This window comes from Meleagris gallopavo, chromosome 8, assembly GCF_000146605.3.
Source record: "Meleagris gallopavo isolate NT-WF06-2002-E0010 breed Aviagen turkey brand Nicholas breeding stock chromosome 8, Turkey_5.1, whole genome shotgun sequence".
Classification (NCBI taxonomy): Eukaryota; Metazoa; Chordata; class Aves; order Galliformes; family Phasianidae; genus Meleagris; species Meleagris gallopavo.
In genome coordinates, this window is record NC_015018.2 from 3,391,533 (window position 1) to 3,409,630 (window position 18,098).

At 40.4% G+C, this 18,098-nt stretch overlaps 1 protein-coding gene across 7 annotated transcripts in view; it reads left to right on the plus strand.

Moving 5' to 3' along the window:
* PCDH15 (protocadherin related 15) overlaps window positions 1-18,098 on the plus strand; it is a 566,546-nt gene that overhangs the window by 360,057 nt on the left and 188,391 nt on the right. For all 7 annotated transcript variants that reach the window (XR_002117515.2, XR_004160438.1, XR_002117520.2 and 4 more), the window contains 2 exons: window positions 10,648-10,756; window positions 16,493-16,605. Coding sequence is in view for 3 of the 7 variants with exons in the window: in XM_031554340.1 (XP_031410200.1) it covers window positions 10,648-10,756; window positions 16,493-16,605 (222 nt within the window). In the remaining 4 variants the exon portion in view is untranslated. The remainder of the gene's footprint in view (window positions 1-10,647; window positions 10,757-16,492; window positions 16,606-18,098) is intronic.

The following is an 18,098-nucleotide window of genomic DNA, read 5'->3' on the forward strand; positions in this document are numbered from 1 at the left end:
AAAAAAAAGTTAAAAAAAAAAAAAGGCACTTTGACAATATGCTCTTCTGTTTTGTATTTCATAAAACAATGTTTGTTATGGCATCAAAAGCAGCTATTGTCAAAGAGGAACTGTGTGTATTAATTCGCTTGGTCTTCAAATGTCATTTAGAAGCATTTAAAAGTTTTAGATGTTGACATTTAGACAAAGTACTTTTACAGTGGTGCCTTATCAGTGAACTTCAGAAAAAATCTCATCGATGTCCTAACATCGTTTCTCATAGAGTTAATTATAATTTCCATAGCTAGCTTACCCTATTAAACTGTAAACTAGCTGTTCATTAAGGGTTTGGTGGGGAAAATATTTCTCTTGTCACTTTGTTGTCACGATATACAGGCTGCAGGCCGTAGCAGGTGATCACATATTAGTGCAGCAATTAAGGTTCTGTGGACAGGGGCAGGTACACATCCTTAGAGAACTGGAGATAAAAGAGCAAAGATTTCCTCTCTGGGGTGCACACATCTTCCCCAAGCAGCTTGTCATCATCACCAGGTCCAGTGGCTGCTCTGGGAAAGGGAGCAGCAGCTTTTCCTTCAGGATTAGAAAACTGTGATTTGAGAAAATTTGAGAAAAACATGCAAGTATTAGAGTAGAATTTCACTACATTTGAAAAAGATGTGATGATGAGCTTTATCTCATTCAAAAGAATAGAAGCTTAATACAGATGTATCTGTTCATGGAGAGGCAGAATTGCTTCTCTTAGTAAATGTTTTCTTCCGAAAATCAAGTATGTGGGCATAGTAAGTTGCATGTATATGCACCCACAATGTATCTATGCTATCTATGCAACTGTACAAACTTACTAAAAATCATTTATTCAATTTTATTTAAATTTACTGAAAAAATAATTGAAATGCATTTGGGAAACTAGTTTTTCTATAACCTTCCATTTAAAAGAGGTAGTAATGCCACTGTTAACGTTACCATTAAAGAAACATGTTAAAGTGGTCATGATTATGGTGGCAATCAAATTTGTATCTCAATGTCTGCATTAAATCTCTGCCTAAATTTTTCTTTTGGCGGAGCAACAAATGTGAATGAGAAAAGAGCAGTGGTGGTCAGAGCTTGAATAAGTAAGACGATAAGCAATTGCAGCTGGCATTGCTGTGCCTGAATGAGAAGAGTCCCCATTTATTTGGAAAAATAGGATAAATAATTAGTAAAGTTAATGTAAATGTTTCTTCTCAAAGCTTAAAGTAAAGTTCTGTAGTGTAGTTTTTGCATTTTAAGTGAATTGCTGTACTGCTACGCTTTTGCCTGCAGTCCTACAGATGAAAGGGTCCAATCAGTGGTACCAGTTCTGGTTCTCCAGAGGGTTCTCCTGTAGCACAATTAGAAGCACTGTCTTAAAAACTCATGCTGGAGATTTGTTGTTGTTTTCTTTTGTTCTATGAACATGCCTGATACTTGACCCGTGCAGAACTTCTAGTTCCTGTCATGCCTGTAGCAAGGAGCACCACAGCTTGACTCTGTTTGGATGAAGAACTTGGTTGTTCTGCCCATTTTCAGCCTGCCACCAGCTAATTTGGTGAGACGCTTCAAGTTTCTGGCTCGGAAGAGGCTGTAAGCAGTTGATCCTATTCCCACCAACAGTTTTACAGACCTTTTGCATACTCCTTGTCTTTTTTTCTAGGCTGAAAGATACTTGCCAAACCAGGGTCTACTAGTGCTCAGGCAATTCCAAGCTTTTGGTCATACCATTGATCACATCTCTTTATGCATCCTCTACTATTTTATATTGTAGACAATTCTTCTAATGGCATAGAGAAGCCATCAGCTGCTTCTTCTTAATAGCAGCAAGTAAGATAAAGTGTGTGCAAACTCAGCTGAAAGTAGCAACTATTGGCATAGTTTAAAACTCTATTTTTTCCCCATCTGAGATGAACGTGCTTAACAGAAGACAAAATGGGGATGATGTTTCATAGACTTTCTTATTGTAATAAATTTAAGAAACTTTAAGTCGTTACGCTAGTGTCGTGCTGATCTTTATCTTTTATTTTTGGTGAGTCTTTGTAGGTCTGCCCTGGATTTTCTAACTTGCTTTCCTGCGGCTCTTCTGTGCCTTGTTCTGAAACCTGAGCAGAAATAATGGCCAACAAAACAGTCTTTGTGGTTTGTATGAAAAAATAAATGGGATGTCAGAAGGAAACGTTTATTGTTCTGTAACCGCAGTCATCACATTGTAACAAGCACAACCTCCAAATTCAATTCCCACTTCTGCCTGAATTGCACGGGAGATTATATGTGCAGACTGAGGCATGAGGCCCATTGCATAATGCATTTCGTTTAGTCTCCAGCACAGGTTCTCTGTTGGAGACATTTCTTATAAGGAGTGTCAGACACAGAAAAAGCAATTTAGTAAGCACTGTGATCAGATCCTGATGCAATTCTTTTTTGGGCCTGCTGTTTCTGGAAGACATCATTGATAAAAATAGTCTCTATTTTTCTCCTTGTTCTGATTCATTATGTTATCTTACTGTTGCTTCAAAATATTTTTCCCCCTTTAAGGTGGCTTGTTTTTTTAACAATCAATGAAAGGAATTGTGTTTTTTTGACAGCGTACTTTAACAACTTGTTCTATCTGGATATTGGAATTCTACACTTTTCCTTTTAGCAATCTGCATAAATGCTGGACACAACAGAAAGCCGAGAACACAGCTACCATCCGTCATCTGAACAGTCAAGGAAGCTGCTAAAAGCTACCTGACAATTGCAGCGCTTAATTGAGAAAGCAGTTTACTGTTAATGGCCTATCTCATGTCTTATTTCTTCCTATCAGTCAGTAAGGCACCTTTTGTACTTCCAAGGGAAGATCTGAGAGATGAGTTCAGGCATATCAGCTGCATAACTTAGCCACTACTGCTTTTAGCCCATGGCTTCTAGGAATGGAGATAAACTTCTTAAAAGTAAACAGAACATTTATATTTATTTTAAATGATTAAATCTGCAGGTCGACCTTCATTATTGTTGCTTGCTGCCTATACTGATGTTTGAAGTGGACAGTTTTAAAGATGATTTCATAATACTCATATACTATAAAGATTCCCCAGGGCAGACTGGATTAACATAGTACCCTTCTACTTGTGTTATTGCACAGTATTCTTTTGCCAAGGTGCTGCGCACCGAAGCAGGAATTGCAGGAATACTGTTCAGATTTGATTTTCATCACAAGTGTGGACTTTCCATATAGCATATTTGGACTCTGTAACATTGTGTGATAAGAACTGCTATTTGAGTGGAGCATGAGCTTTCCCGTTTAAGGAGTTTCAGGCAAGAAGTATGCCTGGGGAGTGGACTGCACATCTCTAGGGGAGGAACTTGGGTTTTAAAGGAGTTATTTTCCTCATGTGGCTGCCTCCTTTCTTGGGGAATGGTTTTCCAGAGCAAACTGTTTTGTGTCTGATACAGTAACTGAATTATTACTGTATTTTTACAGGTTTATTCTTAGAATATCAGCTGAATGCCATTTTGGCAGTGTAACTCTTGAAATGGGAAATCTTCATTAGAAAAGTGACATTTCCCACAGGTAGTCCAAAAGTTTACTGTTCTGAACTGTGTTAGAAGGAAGCAGGAAAGCACGTTCACCCTGCGTCGATGTATTTGTCCTTTGTCTGACCTTAGGAGGCAAGAAGAGAGGGGGAAGGATGAGACCCTGCAAGTAGAGGCTTTGATGTGACATAATCAATCCGACTAATGAGGCATTTTTGGTAGTATCTCAGCTGAAGATGCTTTTTCAGTCTTATTTTTTCATTTACATCGCTTGTGGTTGGATAGCTCCACAAAGTGTTTTCTTTTAATGGCACAAGATTACTTGCCGTCAGATTTATGTGTGTTCCCTGTCACAGCCCTCCTTGTATTGGCAGAGCATCCGAAGGAGCAGCAAGAAACAATGCTGGAATGGTTTTGTGATTCTTCCTGCTGTTTTAGTACTGTGTGTTGGCAGTACTGTTATGCACTTCTGCACAGCATGGGAATCGCTTTGCTAATTTCTGGTTCACAGCTTGTTCTCCAGCCTCACATGTTTTTCAGCAAAGCACATAAAGAACCAGCGTAACTAATAATTCATCAGGCCGTCTGCAACTTTGCTGGTTTAATGCTGTAGGGATCGCTTTGAAGGAGTCGTGGGTTTCAGCACAGGGTGATGCACGTTGCTTTACTAATATTTTATAGCCGGCAAAAAGCTTCTCGCTCTCTTCTGCACGGGGATCTTGCTGGTTCAGTTAGTTCGGCAGCCTGGCTGTGCATGTGATGTGTGCTGAAGGCAACAGGCTTCACTGGGTGTGCACTGGTTACAGCTACAGCTCCCTGACTGACAGGCCTGTGGCACAGGACTTGCCAGGGCTTAGAGTGACAGCGTGAGCTGGCTAGTTGTGCTGATACTGATGACCTGTTCTGATAAAACACGGGCATCTCTGTTGCTTTACACAGGGAGAGAAATTCCAGGGGAAAAAAAAAAAAGTGAAGGCTAAATGCGATATATTGTTTTATTTTGGAATATTTCAGGTTGCCAGTAAAACTCGCTGTTGTGAAATATTGTGCTTCCTAGAACTGCGGAATACACACATGAGGGGAAAAAAGAGCTACATCTGTTCATGCATACAGTTCAGGCATTGCAAAGCATTCTGTGTATCTTCCTTAGCTTTGTCCAAGCAATAGAGACTATAAATTGTCAAACGTAGGAAGTAGCCTGCATGTACCAGTTCACCCAATTCCTTTTGAACATTTTGTCCAACAACAGAAGGGCAGTGTGCCCTCTTATGACTTCTCTTGAAGGCCTATGAGCCACATGATTGGTGCAGAATTCAGTTCCTGGTTTCCTTGGCTAAAAGTACCATTGAGGATTGTCTCAATTCATCCCATCGCTTGGAAAAAGAGAGGGTGTACTCAAGTAAGTACGTCCCCAGCTTCATTGTTTGCAGTTGGCCTGCGCTTGGTGCTAGCAGTCATTGAAGACACTGGAGCTCATTGCAGGTGTCAATGCACGCCACTTGACACAAAGCTAGCACAGTGCTTGTTTGGAAATGCATGGAAAAAGGTGACTTTTAGTCATCTGTCACCACTGAGTGTCACTAACCGTGCCATCAGTCTTCCAGAGCTGGAAGTGATCCCTGCAGCAATGCTGTCATTTGAACTGATACTGATCCAAATACCTATTCACTGTTACAGTTTTTCCTAAAGTCTTTTTAACTTCCCCTCTGATATTCACGAATATTATGACGTGCAAGATTTGAATATAGTAGATATGCTCTTTTCTCAGTTGAAAGTGTGTTCTTGTCAGGTAAAATACACAGGGAGAAGTTTCAGATGGGAGCTGGAGTGTCTGTGATGCCCAGATTGAGACTGGGTCATGGGCTGGTCCTCACCTGCCTTTGATGTGGGCTGGTAAAGTCAATCATGTAAAGAGTTAATTAACCAATAAACTACTTGTTTAAAGCCAGCAGCATCCAAATTCATTATAGCTAGCTGTTGTTTGGTTTTGTGGATTTCATAGCGCACGTTGCCTTGAGCAGAACTGACAGTCTTAATTCAGCATGGCATCACATGCGATGCAGCCTGGGTCGCTTGACTGGGTGTCCTCAACTGTTGTGTGGTCTTGCAGTAAGGATCTGGTGCTTCGTGAGTCCAACAGGTAGCTACTTAGTAACAGAAAGTAGTGAGAGAGCAGTGTTAGGTATAAGCAGAGGTGAGCTATTGATCTGAGGGGGTTTAGGTCACTTCGGAGTTGCTGTTTAGTAGTACATGAAGTCACTGTGTTGTGGGAGGTTTCTGAGTGAGGCTGTAGGTACACAGTTCAAGTGCTTTTGCCTCTTGCATATAGGATTGCTCGGGTTGGAAAAGACCTTCAGGTTTTACTTCCTCAAGCAGCCCGTTTTCTTTTTAATTAGTTTCCACCGCGGAGCTCTCCTTTGAGGCAGAGTATGACAGTGATGTTTTCGCTGTGTGTCTTTTTGAAGAGTGATGGGATCTGACTTGCACTGATGGCTGTCACAGCCCTCGCTCTGTTGTATTTGCACTGGGTTGTGCTCTCTCTGCAGAGCTGTAGTCAGGAGCCACCTCCTGTGTGTCTGTAGACTGCCTTTTCTCTTCACGGGCTGAGCATTGCTAGAGCTTTTCTCTGACTGTGACATGCTGGGGAGCAGGGCTGGGCCTTAGCTGGGCTCCCTGAGCTCCAGTAGGTTGGCTACCCAGTGGCACCACACCAGTGGGACCTGGGAGATGCTGCAAGCACCCACTGAAGCCTTTTCCATTTTCAGATGCTCACTTAAGCAAGAAATACCATAAGTAGTGACTGTAGTCTATTGAGCAAAGCATGTTTTGACTACAAATTTTTCAAGTAATTATAATCAAGTTTATGTACAACTTCTGGAAAGATCTTTCAAGTGCTTTTACAAATTCATTAACATACTTAATGGTGCCGTCATTGGCGCAGTTTTGTTTTCATAGTTCTAATTCAAGAGTAAGTGAAAAAGATACTTGCATTATCCACTGATTATTAAAATAATATGAAAATACCTTTAGTTTTGCTTCAAGGCACATCAATCTACTTCATTCAAAATCCCTTCAAATTATCCCCAAACATTGGTACTGATTGTAATTGATTTTGTTGCATAGTATCTTCTACTCTATGAGCATCCCATTCAGAGAGTGTGCAGTACTTAGAAAACCAAATTGCATGTTGCATGGAAGAAAAAGGTGATGGATTTCATCTTTCATTCTTTGTTTTCTTATACAACTTGGTTCTATTCTATTGATTGCTTTGGTTTGGAATAGTTACTGTAATGTCAGCAGTTCAAGTAAAATCTGCTATATTTCAAATGTGTTTTTTTCTAAATGTGTTTTTTTCTAAATCTTTAACTTCTCCTTGAAGTGGAAAGTAAAGCAAAGCCAATGTCCTTGCTCTCTGAGTTGCATATCCACTAAGCATTGCTGCAGCCTAGTTTCAGGGGTCAGGTGCAGCTGAGGGCTTGTTGTTAGCAAGGTTAGATAGCTCACTGCTTCTCCAGCCAAACACTACTGCGTGACCTGCAGCATTGTAATCGTGGCTTTAAAACTGAGCCTTAGTGAATGAGATTGGTTTTGTTGCAGGTGTGTCTCTATCCGTAATCTAGATTTGCCTGTGGGTGCTTCAGCTGATTTGTACTTTTAAAATAACTTTTTTTTTTTGTCGTGAACAATTATGCATGATCTTGTCTCACAGCCTGTAACTTCTGTGCAGTCTGAAACCATTTTAAAAATTCAAACATATGTCAAATAGATCATCTTCTCTCTTCCTTTATGCCTATTTTGAGCCAGTCTTTCTCATTACACTTTTAAGGGTTTAATTTTTTTAAAGAGTCAAAAGTGGAAACAAAAGATCTCTTTTTGCTAGTTGAGAACTGCGGAAAAAGCCGTAAGTCATGGGTGTCCAATCTTTTAGCTTGCCTAGGCCTCACTGAGTGATAAGGTATAGTTTTAGGTCATTCCAAAAGTAATGCCTCCCACTTACGTTCATGGAATCTGTGACAGATACTAAGAGCACAGTAATTCTGTTTGATAGAGCCAATTCTCAGCTACAGAGCATAGGCTTTTTTTGAAACAAATTCACCACTGTTGGCTGTGCATTTTCACCAGCAATGAAGAAAAGCCTGCATGCTGTGGTGACACACAGTCACTGTCACTACTGCTGGACTGTACCACTGCCTTACTTTCAGCAAGCGTTGATAAATGTCTGTGGGTGCCATTTTTTCTGCATGGAGGGATTCAATGACACACCTTTGCTTCATCTGCTCTTCCATGTCAGACGCCATTCTGTCAGACTGCCCCCTCTGCTGCCATCTGTCCCACGGCAACAAAATGTAGTGGGATATTGGTAGAAAGATTCAGCCTCTACTATCGTACCACCAAAATCTACCTCTGGCATCTTGGGCCAACATAGTAAAACAGGAGGCACTACTTTTGGATCAACCATCGTAAAACATATCAAATAGTTAATGTATGTAAGTAACACAACTTACTCAAACTTTTAATATTTTTATTAAAATGCTTAAAAATGAGCAGCATTGACATAGAGCTGGTGGGATATTTGACCTTGTTATTGTGAAACTAATCAGTCAATCTGGTTCGATAAAAGTGATTTCAATAATCAGTGAGTTCTCAAGAGATTTTTGATATAAGTTTGCTATTCCTAAGCTTCATCCTTGCAATAATTGTGCACAAATGGTGCGTACCACCAGAAGAGATGACGTGAATAGGGTGTGACTGTGAAGCAATTTCTTCCTGGTAAGAGAGGTCTTATAAAAGCCTGGTAAAGAGACATGATCAGAATTTTGAGTTGAATATCTAATTGTAACGCTATACATTCTGCTTGAAAATTTGCAGATAATCACAGAATCACAAAATTGCAGAATCACCAACGTTGGAGAAGATTTCTAAGATTACCTATTTCAACTATGCACCTATCACCAGTATTTCAGTCCCCCAGACCACATCCCTTAGTATTACATCTAAGTGTTCCTTTGAACACCTCACCACTTCCCTGGGCCCATTCCATTGCCTGACCGCTCTTTTGGAGAAGAAATTTTTCTTAATATCCAATATGAACCTCCCCTGGTGCAACTTGAGGCTATTCCCATTTAATTCTGTTGTTAGTTAGGTGGGAGAAGAGGCTGACCTCCACCTCACCACAACCTTCTTTCAGGGAGCTGTAGAGAGCACTGAATTTTCTCCTGAGCCTGCTCTTCTCCAGACTAAGCAATACCAGTTACCTCAGCCACTCCTCATAAGACTTGTGGTCCACTCTTGTGTCCAGTTGCCAGCTGGATTCAACTCCATTCACTGCCAGGCTCTGGGCCTGGCCCTCCAGCTATCTTTTTTTACCCAGCAAACAGTGTACCTGTCCAAACCTACTTAACAACTTTTTTTACCTCATTTTTTTCTGACAACTGCTTGCCAGAGAGCCCTCAAATGTTTGGTGTACAGGAGGGGACTGGGGAAGCAACGTCGCTGCTACTGTAAGTGAAGATCAGGTCCATGAGCACCTGAGGAACCTGAACATCCACAAGTCTGTGGGTCCTGATGAGATGCATCCCAGAGTCCTGAGAGAATTAGCTGATGTAGTCTCCAAGCCACTCTCAATGATATTCGAAAAATCGTGGCAATCAGGTGAAGTCCCTGCTGACTGGAAAAAAGGAAATAACATGCCCATTTTCAAGAAGGGTAAAAAGGGTGATCCTGGGAACTACTGTCTTGTCAGTCTCATCTCTATGCTGGGAAAGAGCATGGAATAGATCATCCTAGAAGCTATGCTAAGGCACATTGAAGAGTGGGAAGTGATACAGGTGAACCAGCATGGCTTCAACAACAGCAAATCCTGTCTGACCAACCTGGTGGCTTTTTATGATGGTGTCAGTGCATCCAGTGGACAAGGGAAGAGCCACCAATGTAATCTTCTAGACTCCAGTAAGGCCTTTGACACAATAGCCCACAACGTTCTTCTCTCCAAATTGGAAAGATAGGGATTTGATGAGTGGACTGTTCAGTGGATGAGGAACTGCCTTCAGGACTGAGTTCAGAGTGGTGGTCAGCGGTTCCATGTTTGGATGGAGATCAGTGACAAGTGGTGTCCCCCAGGGGGAAAAGCACGTGTGCATATTTTTCTGCTGTTGACAGGATTGTGTTTAGCCAGTGTATCAAAATGTGTACAATTGTGCAAATTTGCTGTAACTTGAGTTGGCACTGCACTGTTCCCTCTTTGTGCCGTGGTTTCAACCAGCCAACATTAATAGCACACTGACATTTGGTTGTTGCTGAGCCAGCCTGGGTCACTCAGTGGGTGGAAGCCATGATGCCATGATGATTTGGGGCAGGGAGTGGGCTGCATGTGAGCAGGGCTGGGCCACATGCAGGGTGCAGGTCGGATGTGCTTGATGTATGTGGAGAGGCAGAAGAGAGGAGGTCTCAGCACTGTGCCGGTAGGCAAATGCCCTGAGCCTAGGGGTGAGAGCTGTGCAGTGCTGCTAAATTTGGTGGATCAAAAGATGGGAATACAAATATTGCACAGGATGAAAGCCTATGAATAAGGATAGGAAAGTTGGTTTTCTTGCTTTCTGTTTCCATGTTCAGCATGTGAGACCATTCTACTTATCCATAACGTTGGCAACTATTGCAATGTGAGTTACTGCAGCGTCCAGCCAAACTTTTCAAATGTGCGCGTCCTTGCAATATCCGTACTTTGGCTTGAATTTATATTCTACTGTATACTCTTACAACAAATGAGATTTTTGTTTCCTTTTTTTTTTACATCATTTGTTGTATTTCAATGCTGTGATGTCTGATACATCTGATTCAAGGGACTGACTGTGGCAGAGTAGTTAAGCATTTGCTTGAACTTGTATGACATAGAGCCTTTCTCTGAAAATGTCCTTATAGTACATAATGTACCAAAGCATAGAAGATCACTGTCTACTTAATTTTTGTTTTACTAGGACCTGTGCTGTAAGTATTCTCTTAAATATGAGTACTTTTTCTCCTACAGTTTCAGCAAATACCAATGGGTGGGATGTTTTTGTACAAGAGACCTGCCTATTGGCTTTCTAATTTGTTTGAAATCTGTCTGATTTTTCATTTCAGGCACATGTGAACCCTATCAGTGTCACTCCACCCATACAAGCCATAGATCAAGACCGAAACATCCAGCCTCCTTCTGATCGACCGGGCATCCTCTATTCCATCCTAGTTGGTTGGTGTCTGCTACTCTTGCTATCACTCATAATCACTTTATTGTGACCAGGGAAAGATTGACTGGGAGTGTGGAAGCCTAATAAAAGTTCATTTTGTGGTTAGTGGGATGTTTGAAATCATTGCTCTACCTAATTACATTTAATTGCTGTTTAGCAGCTTATTCAAATGGCTACGTTATTTATTATTATTTATTCAGATTAGATTCATAATTGTCTGTTTTAACTGACAGGGCAACACAGCAAGCAAAAGGAGAAAGATTTGTTTGTGCTCGCAGCTATTCTTCAGTGCGTTTTTTTCATTCACTGGTGCAGAGGTGCAGTAAGAGATGCTAGAGAAAGGCAATGAGAGCAGGTCTCTCCCAAAAGTCTTCAGACACAGAGCAGCTTAAAGGATCTTACTGCATCCAACATTAGTTTTGCTGCCTGTGTGGTTATAGAAAGAGTTCAGAGATAGATACTTCACTGCAGGATGTTTGGCATTCTACTGTTTATTTTTCTCTTGCTATTTTCTTCTGTTCAGAATTTGTTTCCAGTTCTTTAACTTGTATGATTTGCTAATAGGGAGGCCTAAGGCAGTGGTTTGCAGTTCCAGTCCTCCACCTGCCCCATTCTTTGCACAGCAGAGAGCAGTAGTATTTTTGGTAGCCTGCAACTAGCATGGGAATTGGGAAATGGTTTGGTTTGTATAAAAGTGTTTTTTCCTGTTTGCTGCTTTAAACAGTAGCAGCTACGTGGATTTCTTTCTGTGGAAGTATATGTTTTAATGAGGATATTGTATAGTTTTTCCTTGTCAGTCAAAAAAAAAAAGTTTTTATGTACTAGAATTCTGTTATGAAAGAGGGGAAAAGTAAGTTTGATGATTTGGTGTGTGACATTTTCAGATCTTAAGAGAGAACAAAAGCGTGACTGCCATACCAAGATAGAGCTGGCCAGTGCCTGGGGTCATAGGAAGTGGTTAATGTTTAAGTCCACCATGACTATGAATAGCAACACATTTCTAGGTAATTTTGATATGTTGGTCTTTTTTCCTCCAAAATGAGCAGCTGCCTGTGGATCCCCCGTGTTTTCTTTCTCAGCATTGATTCCAGGGTTCTTGTTGCTTCAAGCTGGCAATACTCCCTGGCTCCTAGACTCTGGAGGTGATCCACAGCAGGAAGATTCCCACTCACACCACCTCCTTTTCCTACTGGCTCCCGAAGTCCTAAATCCTGTAGCCCTGCACAGGATTTTCAGGTTGTAGGAGATCCCTGGCTAATTCGGTTGCACATCTCTGAGCTAGGTCGTGCAGCCACTTGCGACCATTTTTTCCCAACTTCCAGCTGCACTGCAGTGAGCATACAGGTCCCAAGGTCTGTGAGCAAGTGCAGGAGCATGACCATCCCGCTGTCAACAGGCTGATCTTGAGGCTTTTTCAGTGCTCTGCTCCCAGCACAAAGTGGCCGGAGAGATATCAAATCAGCCTCAACACAGCAGACTTCAGGTTTTGTTTGGATACCCATTAAAGCAACTCATTTCCTTCAGGCTGTAACTGGATTCAAGTCTAGAAGTCCAAGGACCACTTCAACTATTCCTTTTTCAGCAAATTTATTCTGTGAGGAAATTTGTAAATGTTTGCAGAGTAAATACATAAGGTACTTTCATACTTGAATTTTTTCTTAGTTTATTTGTAAGTTTAACTATTGACAGTTATGCTCAAGGGCAGCATTTAGTCCATTTGTTTAAAGTTCTAAAAATAACTTTCAGAGTTCTTCAGCACTTAATTTTAAAAATTGCGTTTCACTAGCCTGTGATGTTTTTAATGTTTGAATAATTGTTTTGACCTGAGAGAAACAATGCAGAAAGATGTATTATAGAAGTTCCTTTCTTTTTTTATTTTGCTTATTCATTGGAAGTGCTGTCAGTTACTTTATTTTCCCCTTTTTGAGCCATGGTCTTCAGAAGTATTTCTTTTTAGATTTAAAGTCCATCTTCATCTTTGTAAGTATATAGTGCTATTTATATTGTAGGCTCTGTTGCAGAAAATTTTAAGTAGTTTCACAAGAAATGGGTCTTGCAGATATTTCTTGTTATATGGATTTTCCCTTGCTTTAGATCTAAATGTAGTTCTTCTTTAATATATATATATATTTTTTTTTTTTTAAACACTTAGATGTCTGAGCTGTGCACACAGAATGAGAAAATAAGCTACTTACTGAATATGAGATTGATATGGAATTCTGTTTGATTCTTCTATGTTCTAATTTGGTGGTTCTTTTCCTCTGCTTTCTTTCTCCTCCTGTACTTCAGTACAAGTCAAGTCTCAGTGTGTGCTTTAGGCACTATATGTAATATTTGAAGTCTGTGCATCTTTTTCAGTATCTTAAGGATATGCTGTCAAGAAGCCTTTCTGTTAACAAAACCCTGCATCCCTGCAGTGAGAGCTCACTTCCACGTGATGTGGCCTTCTAACTTTGTCCTTAAGTGCTGATAAAAATCTCTGGCTGTCATGCGTTCAAGATAACTGGCCTTTCAAGCATTCAGGTGCATGCTTCAGTGCTGCTTGCAACAAATGCAGAGGTTGCAAGTGAATCTCTCCAGTTTGGAGAACAGCAGGTTCCCCAGCAATCCACTGAAAAGGAATTAAGAGACTTTCTCGATGAGATAAATGCTGTGGAAGTCTTGTTACATTGATGTGAGCATAACACCGCTGAAGACAACAGTAACTTGAGGGTAAAGCACTTAGGAAACGAAGAACTAGCCCAATCCCATTATTTTCTGCTTGCTTTTTCATTCTAACCCGAGTGCTGTCCTCTCAGAGGATGTATCATGGTGTCTGAATGTAGTTGTTCAAATAGTTAGGAGCTGATACTGATGAAACGATAGAAAAACAGGTCTTCGATATTCTTAAAGGATCACCCTAGGATAGAGAACTAGTTACAACCAAGTGCTACTGGGACTTTGTCTTCTGTTTATCTGTTTATTTATATGTTTTCTGAAGTATTGCCTAACGGACATGATGAAAGAGGTGCTTCAGATAAGAGAACTGAACTGGAACCGTAATGTAGTAATCCACCTGTTAAGCTTGATCTCTTGGAAACCTAATGTTTGCATTTTTGTTTTTCATGCATAATTTTTTACTCTCATTGACTGAATTTTAATTTACAAGTCAGTGCAGCCAACCCACCTCTTTTGCCTGGCATACAAGTTCCTTCCTCTTGTGAAGTCAAAGCATGGTGGACTCAGCCCATCCTCTCATTTACACTCATCTGCAATTTAGCCTCATTTTTTCATCAGTGTGAACTGAATCACAACCCAGTGCTTCTCTTATTTTGTACAACTTAGCCCTGTTTGAAAGCCTACCCAATATTTTTAAGTTTTTCTTTTCTCTGGTCTGTTCCTTGAGAAATACCAACTTTTCTTCAAATAGTGAGTTCCTACTTTTCACTGTGGAACTATCTCTGTGATTTCTTCCGCCAGCTGCAGATTATTAAGAGTTCTAGTTTCTTGATACTTTCAAATATCAAGAGCTGAAAAATACAGCAGTATTTCCAGCGATTTCTCTCTGCATTTGCCTGTCAGGCAGCAAACTGCACAGCGAAACCTTCATCCCGCTCCAAGAACCTACAAGCACTCTTCACATGGTGGCCATTCCCCTGTCCTGCATGATCACCTCAGTTATAGCTGTAGTAGGCAATTCCTCCTTTCTGGAAGCAGATCAGGCAACAACATGGGCTAAGGTTTGCTCTGCTGTCAGGGTGCCAAAATTCTTGTGTGTTTTCCTGGAAAACTTCCTTTCAAAACTTAAGGATTTCTGGTCTTTGGAGTCTTCCTGTGCTAAGCAGCACCAGAGCAGGCATCGTTGGTTAGGATTTAGATATTCCAGCTGTATTATGCTTGAATCTGTTCTTTTCTGATCATCCTCCTTGCTCTCTTTTCCTCTTTTAAGTGTTGTGGTTTTTTTTTCTCCTAGATTATTTCTTGTTATCCTTATACAATATTAGCTTCATCTTCTGCACTGTAGATCACTTAGTGTTTCTTAAAGTCATTTCAATCCTCCCTTGTTTATTGGTTGTCTTTTTAGGAACCTTACTTTCTTCTTACTTTCTTAGTGGCTCTTTGGATTTACTCCTTCATTTTTTGATTTTCAGCATCAGTATCAACTCATATTGATATGCAGCCTCCTAAGGTTACAGTAATTTGTTATCTGACCCATGTTGTTAAAAAATCTGTTCTGTTGATTAGGAGTTGAAAGTGAAAGAAGTGTAAAAAAGGACCTGGACCTAGAAACCCTGCACTCACGTTGATGGTGTTAAAGAAAAATTATCTGCCCAGAGAGCTTGTGGATGCCTCATTCCTGGAGGTGTTCCAGGCTAGGCTGGACAGCCTGGTCTAGGATTAAATGTGGAGGTGGTGGCCCTGCCAGCCAGCAGCAGGGGGATTGGAGATGCACAATCCTTGAGGTCCCTTCCAACCCAAGCCATTCTATGATTTTAGATTTGTTGTTGTTCCTGCTACTACTCTCCAGTCGGGTATTGATATATACACAGAATTCACTGAATATTTGTGGGATGTGTGTGCTTGTGTATATATGCAGTTCTATGAGATATGTGTGTAGGGCTCTGTGATGTTTCCCTATATGTGATTCTATGATAAATGTACCCACACACGATACAGCAAATGGATATCATATCATGATGTGCAAATTAAATTATTGCACATGAATCTGGGCAGTAATCTGTCTCCTGGGAAAGCTACAGTCTTTCTAAAAGCGGTTTCTAATCATTCTACTTCGAAAGTGAACAGTAACAGCATCATTTGTCAGTGAAGTGGTCTTTTTTATGTTATAGCCTGTTACACAGTGCTGGGGGGTATGGTGTGACAGTATTTGTCCTGCTCTTAGGGCTGCTTTAAGATACAGTGACTCATGAGCTTAGGGGACTTACTGAGGCATCTGCACTACACTGTGGCTTTTGGAACCTTGCTCTGTTGAGATCTAGGGTCTCACATTCTCCCAGCTGGGAGTCAGGCCAGCTGAGGGGAAACGCGGGCCATTAAACCCAAATGAAATGGGATATTGCACATGACTACAGTAGGTGGATGAAGTTTGCTGATAGACAAGCAAGGACAGAACAGACCTTAATCTTTTAGGAAAAATGTGCTATAGGCTTTACTAATCAGGTAGTCAAGAGACTGTTGCTGAACCATGTCTGACATTTTTATGACTTCATCCACCTCTGACAACTAATACTCCACGGTTGCTAAATTTTGCTGTGCTTTCTGTGAGACGCTTGTGACTAAAATCATCTCATCTGTCCTCAAACAGTAGCATGGCTGTTTTGGGCATAGTGGTAACATCCTTCTGTCATGTTTAGCAAAGGTGGCTTTGAGGAGTGTGGCAGATGGAAAAACATTTGCAGTGCAGGCTCGTTTCTCTCTATGTCCTCTTAGCTGATTGCATGTGTACGTATCTCCTGGAACCTGAGTAGCAGAACTGTCATTGACTGAGGGTGTATTTGGGGTCCTGCTGGGGCATTCACAGTTGGCAAGAACCTTCACAACCAGAGGGAGTAAAGAAATGGTGATAAGATTAAAGGCATACTGCTTGTGGGACTGTAAAGCCAAGTGTACAAATTATGAGATGTTTTACTCCTATAATAACAAGGTTGGATTTTGTTCTTTTGGTGACTAATGACTAAGATAGATTATTCAACTGTATCTTTCAGATTTGCTCAAATCCCAGTGTTGTTTTTTGGCAGGTACTCCTGAGGATTATCCACAATATTTCCATATGAACCTCACAACAGCTGAACTCACTCTCCTGAAGCCAATAAACAGGGATTTGCACCAGAAGTTTGACTTGGTTATTAAGGTAATTTTGACTACATTCTTAGTTCCGTATGCTTTTGAGAGCTGCCTAATGACAAAAAATGCAAGTGAGAAAATGGAAGAGCGTCCTGCTTTTCTTTCTTGGATTTTCTTTAAAATTATCAACAGTGGACGCCATCACAGAGGAGAAGGCTGTGAAGCATTTTTGAAAAGAGATTGAGTCATGTTAGAGTTGCTGCATTTAATGTTAAGTTGATGCTATACGAGCCAATTAAGTACCACTTGTATGTTGGCTCCTTATGAAATCAGTAGTCTTCAGAATGCATTAATTTTGTATTTCGTGTATTCTCCAGTTCACATCCCATGCTAGAGAATGTCACAGATACAGGTAATTATCTGCGTACTGAACATAGGAGTACCCCCATATGCTGATGGGATGTGGGAAGTTGGGCTCCTCTCTCTTTTGTATATACCACTCTCCTAGTTTTTATAGTCTGATTCAGTGACAGTGAAGCTCTTGATTGACCCAAATGAAAGCAGTGTGAAGAGTGTGTCCTAATAGAACAACTCAGGACAAATCTTCAGCTGGTTACTGCAAGTTTTGCAAGTGTAGAATAATTTCAGTATTAGATGCTTTCTTTGCTAATTTGACAATTAAGAGGAAAAGAATCGGGGCAATGATATTAATATTTAATTGCTAAACTTGTTAAATGCAGAATTAATTTCTCATAAAGCAAAGGTACAAAGTTTTCTGCTGGGCCTCTAAAAATCAGTTCAGTAAAGATGTCTTCTAATGACAACAGAGCAGAGTTACGTTTGGTTCTTTTGGAGACAGTCTTGGGTTGTCCTTAAAGCTGTTGTCCTACGACACAGAAAATTGTGTAGGTTTTGCTGTGTTTGTTGGTAAGCAGAGGAGCAAATAAGAGAGTAAGGACTGCAGTATTGATTTATAAATACACAAGCAAACCACTGTTTTTTCATTTTATTTTATGTAGAACGAGGAGTGGACTTTCCTGACTGCAGTGTGGTACATCTGCATCTTGTAGGAATTGTTTTTTCCTTGTCTCAGAGCATTTATTAAGCACAAAAGAGCAGTTTTTCTGGGAAGATGATAGTAAATTCATTAATGCACTGTTTATTAATGTACTTCCTGTATATTCAGAGGAATGTGTGATTATAGTGTGGCAGAAGAGAAGCAATAGAGGCATTTTGAATAACTTTTTAATTTTTTATTATTGCATTTGTGCATCCAACCACAAATCTTTGCATATGCTTGGAGTGAAATAATTTGCAGTTTGAATGTTCTGTAATCCATTTTTGCCCTTACTTTCTGCTGCATGGTTCTACTGTCACTGCGATGGATGAGTAAACGCAGGTGTAGAAGACTCAGTAAATATACACAAGTTAAGCTTCTCTTTAAACATAGAATACACTGGTTTTGCGTGACTTGCTGAATGTAATTCTTAAAATATTCCCTCTGATATCAGGAGATCAGTTGCTTGTTTGTTTTTTTGGTTTTTTGGTTTTTTTTTTTTT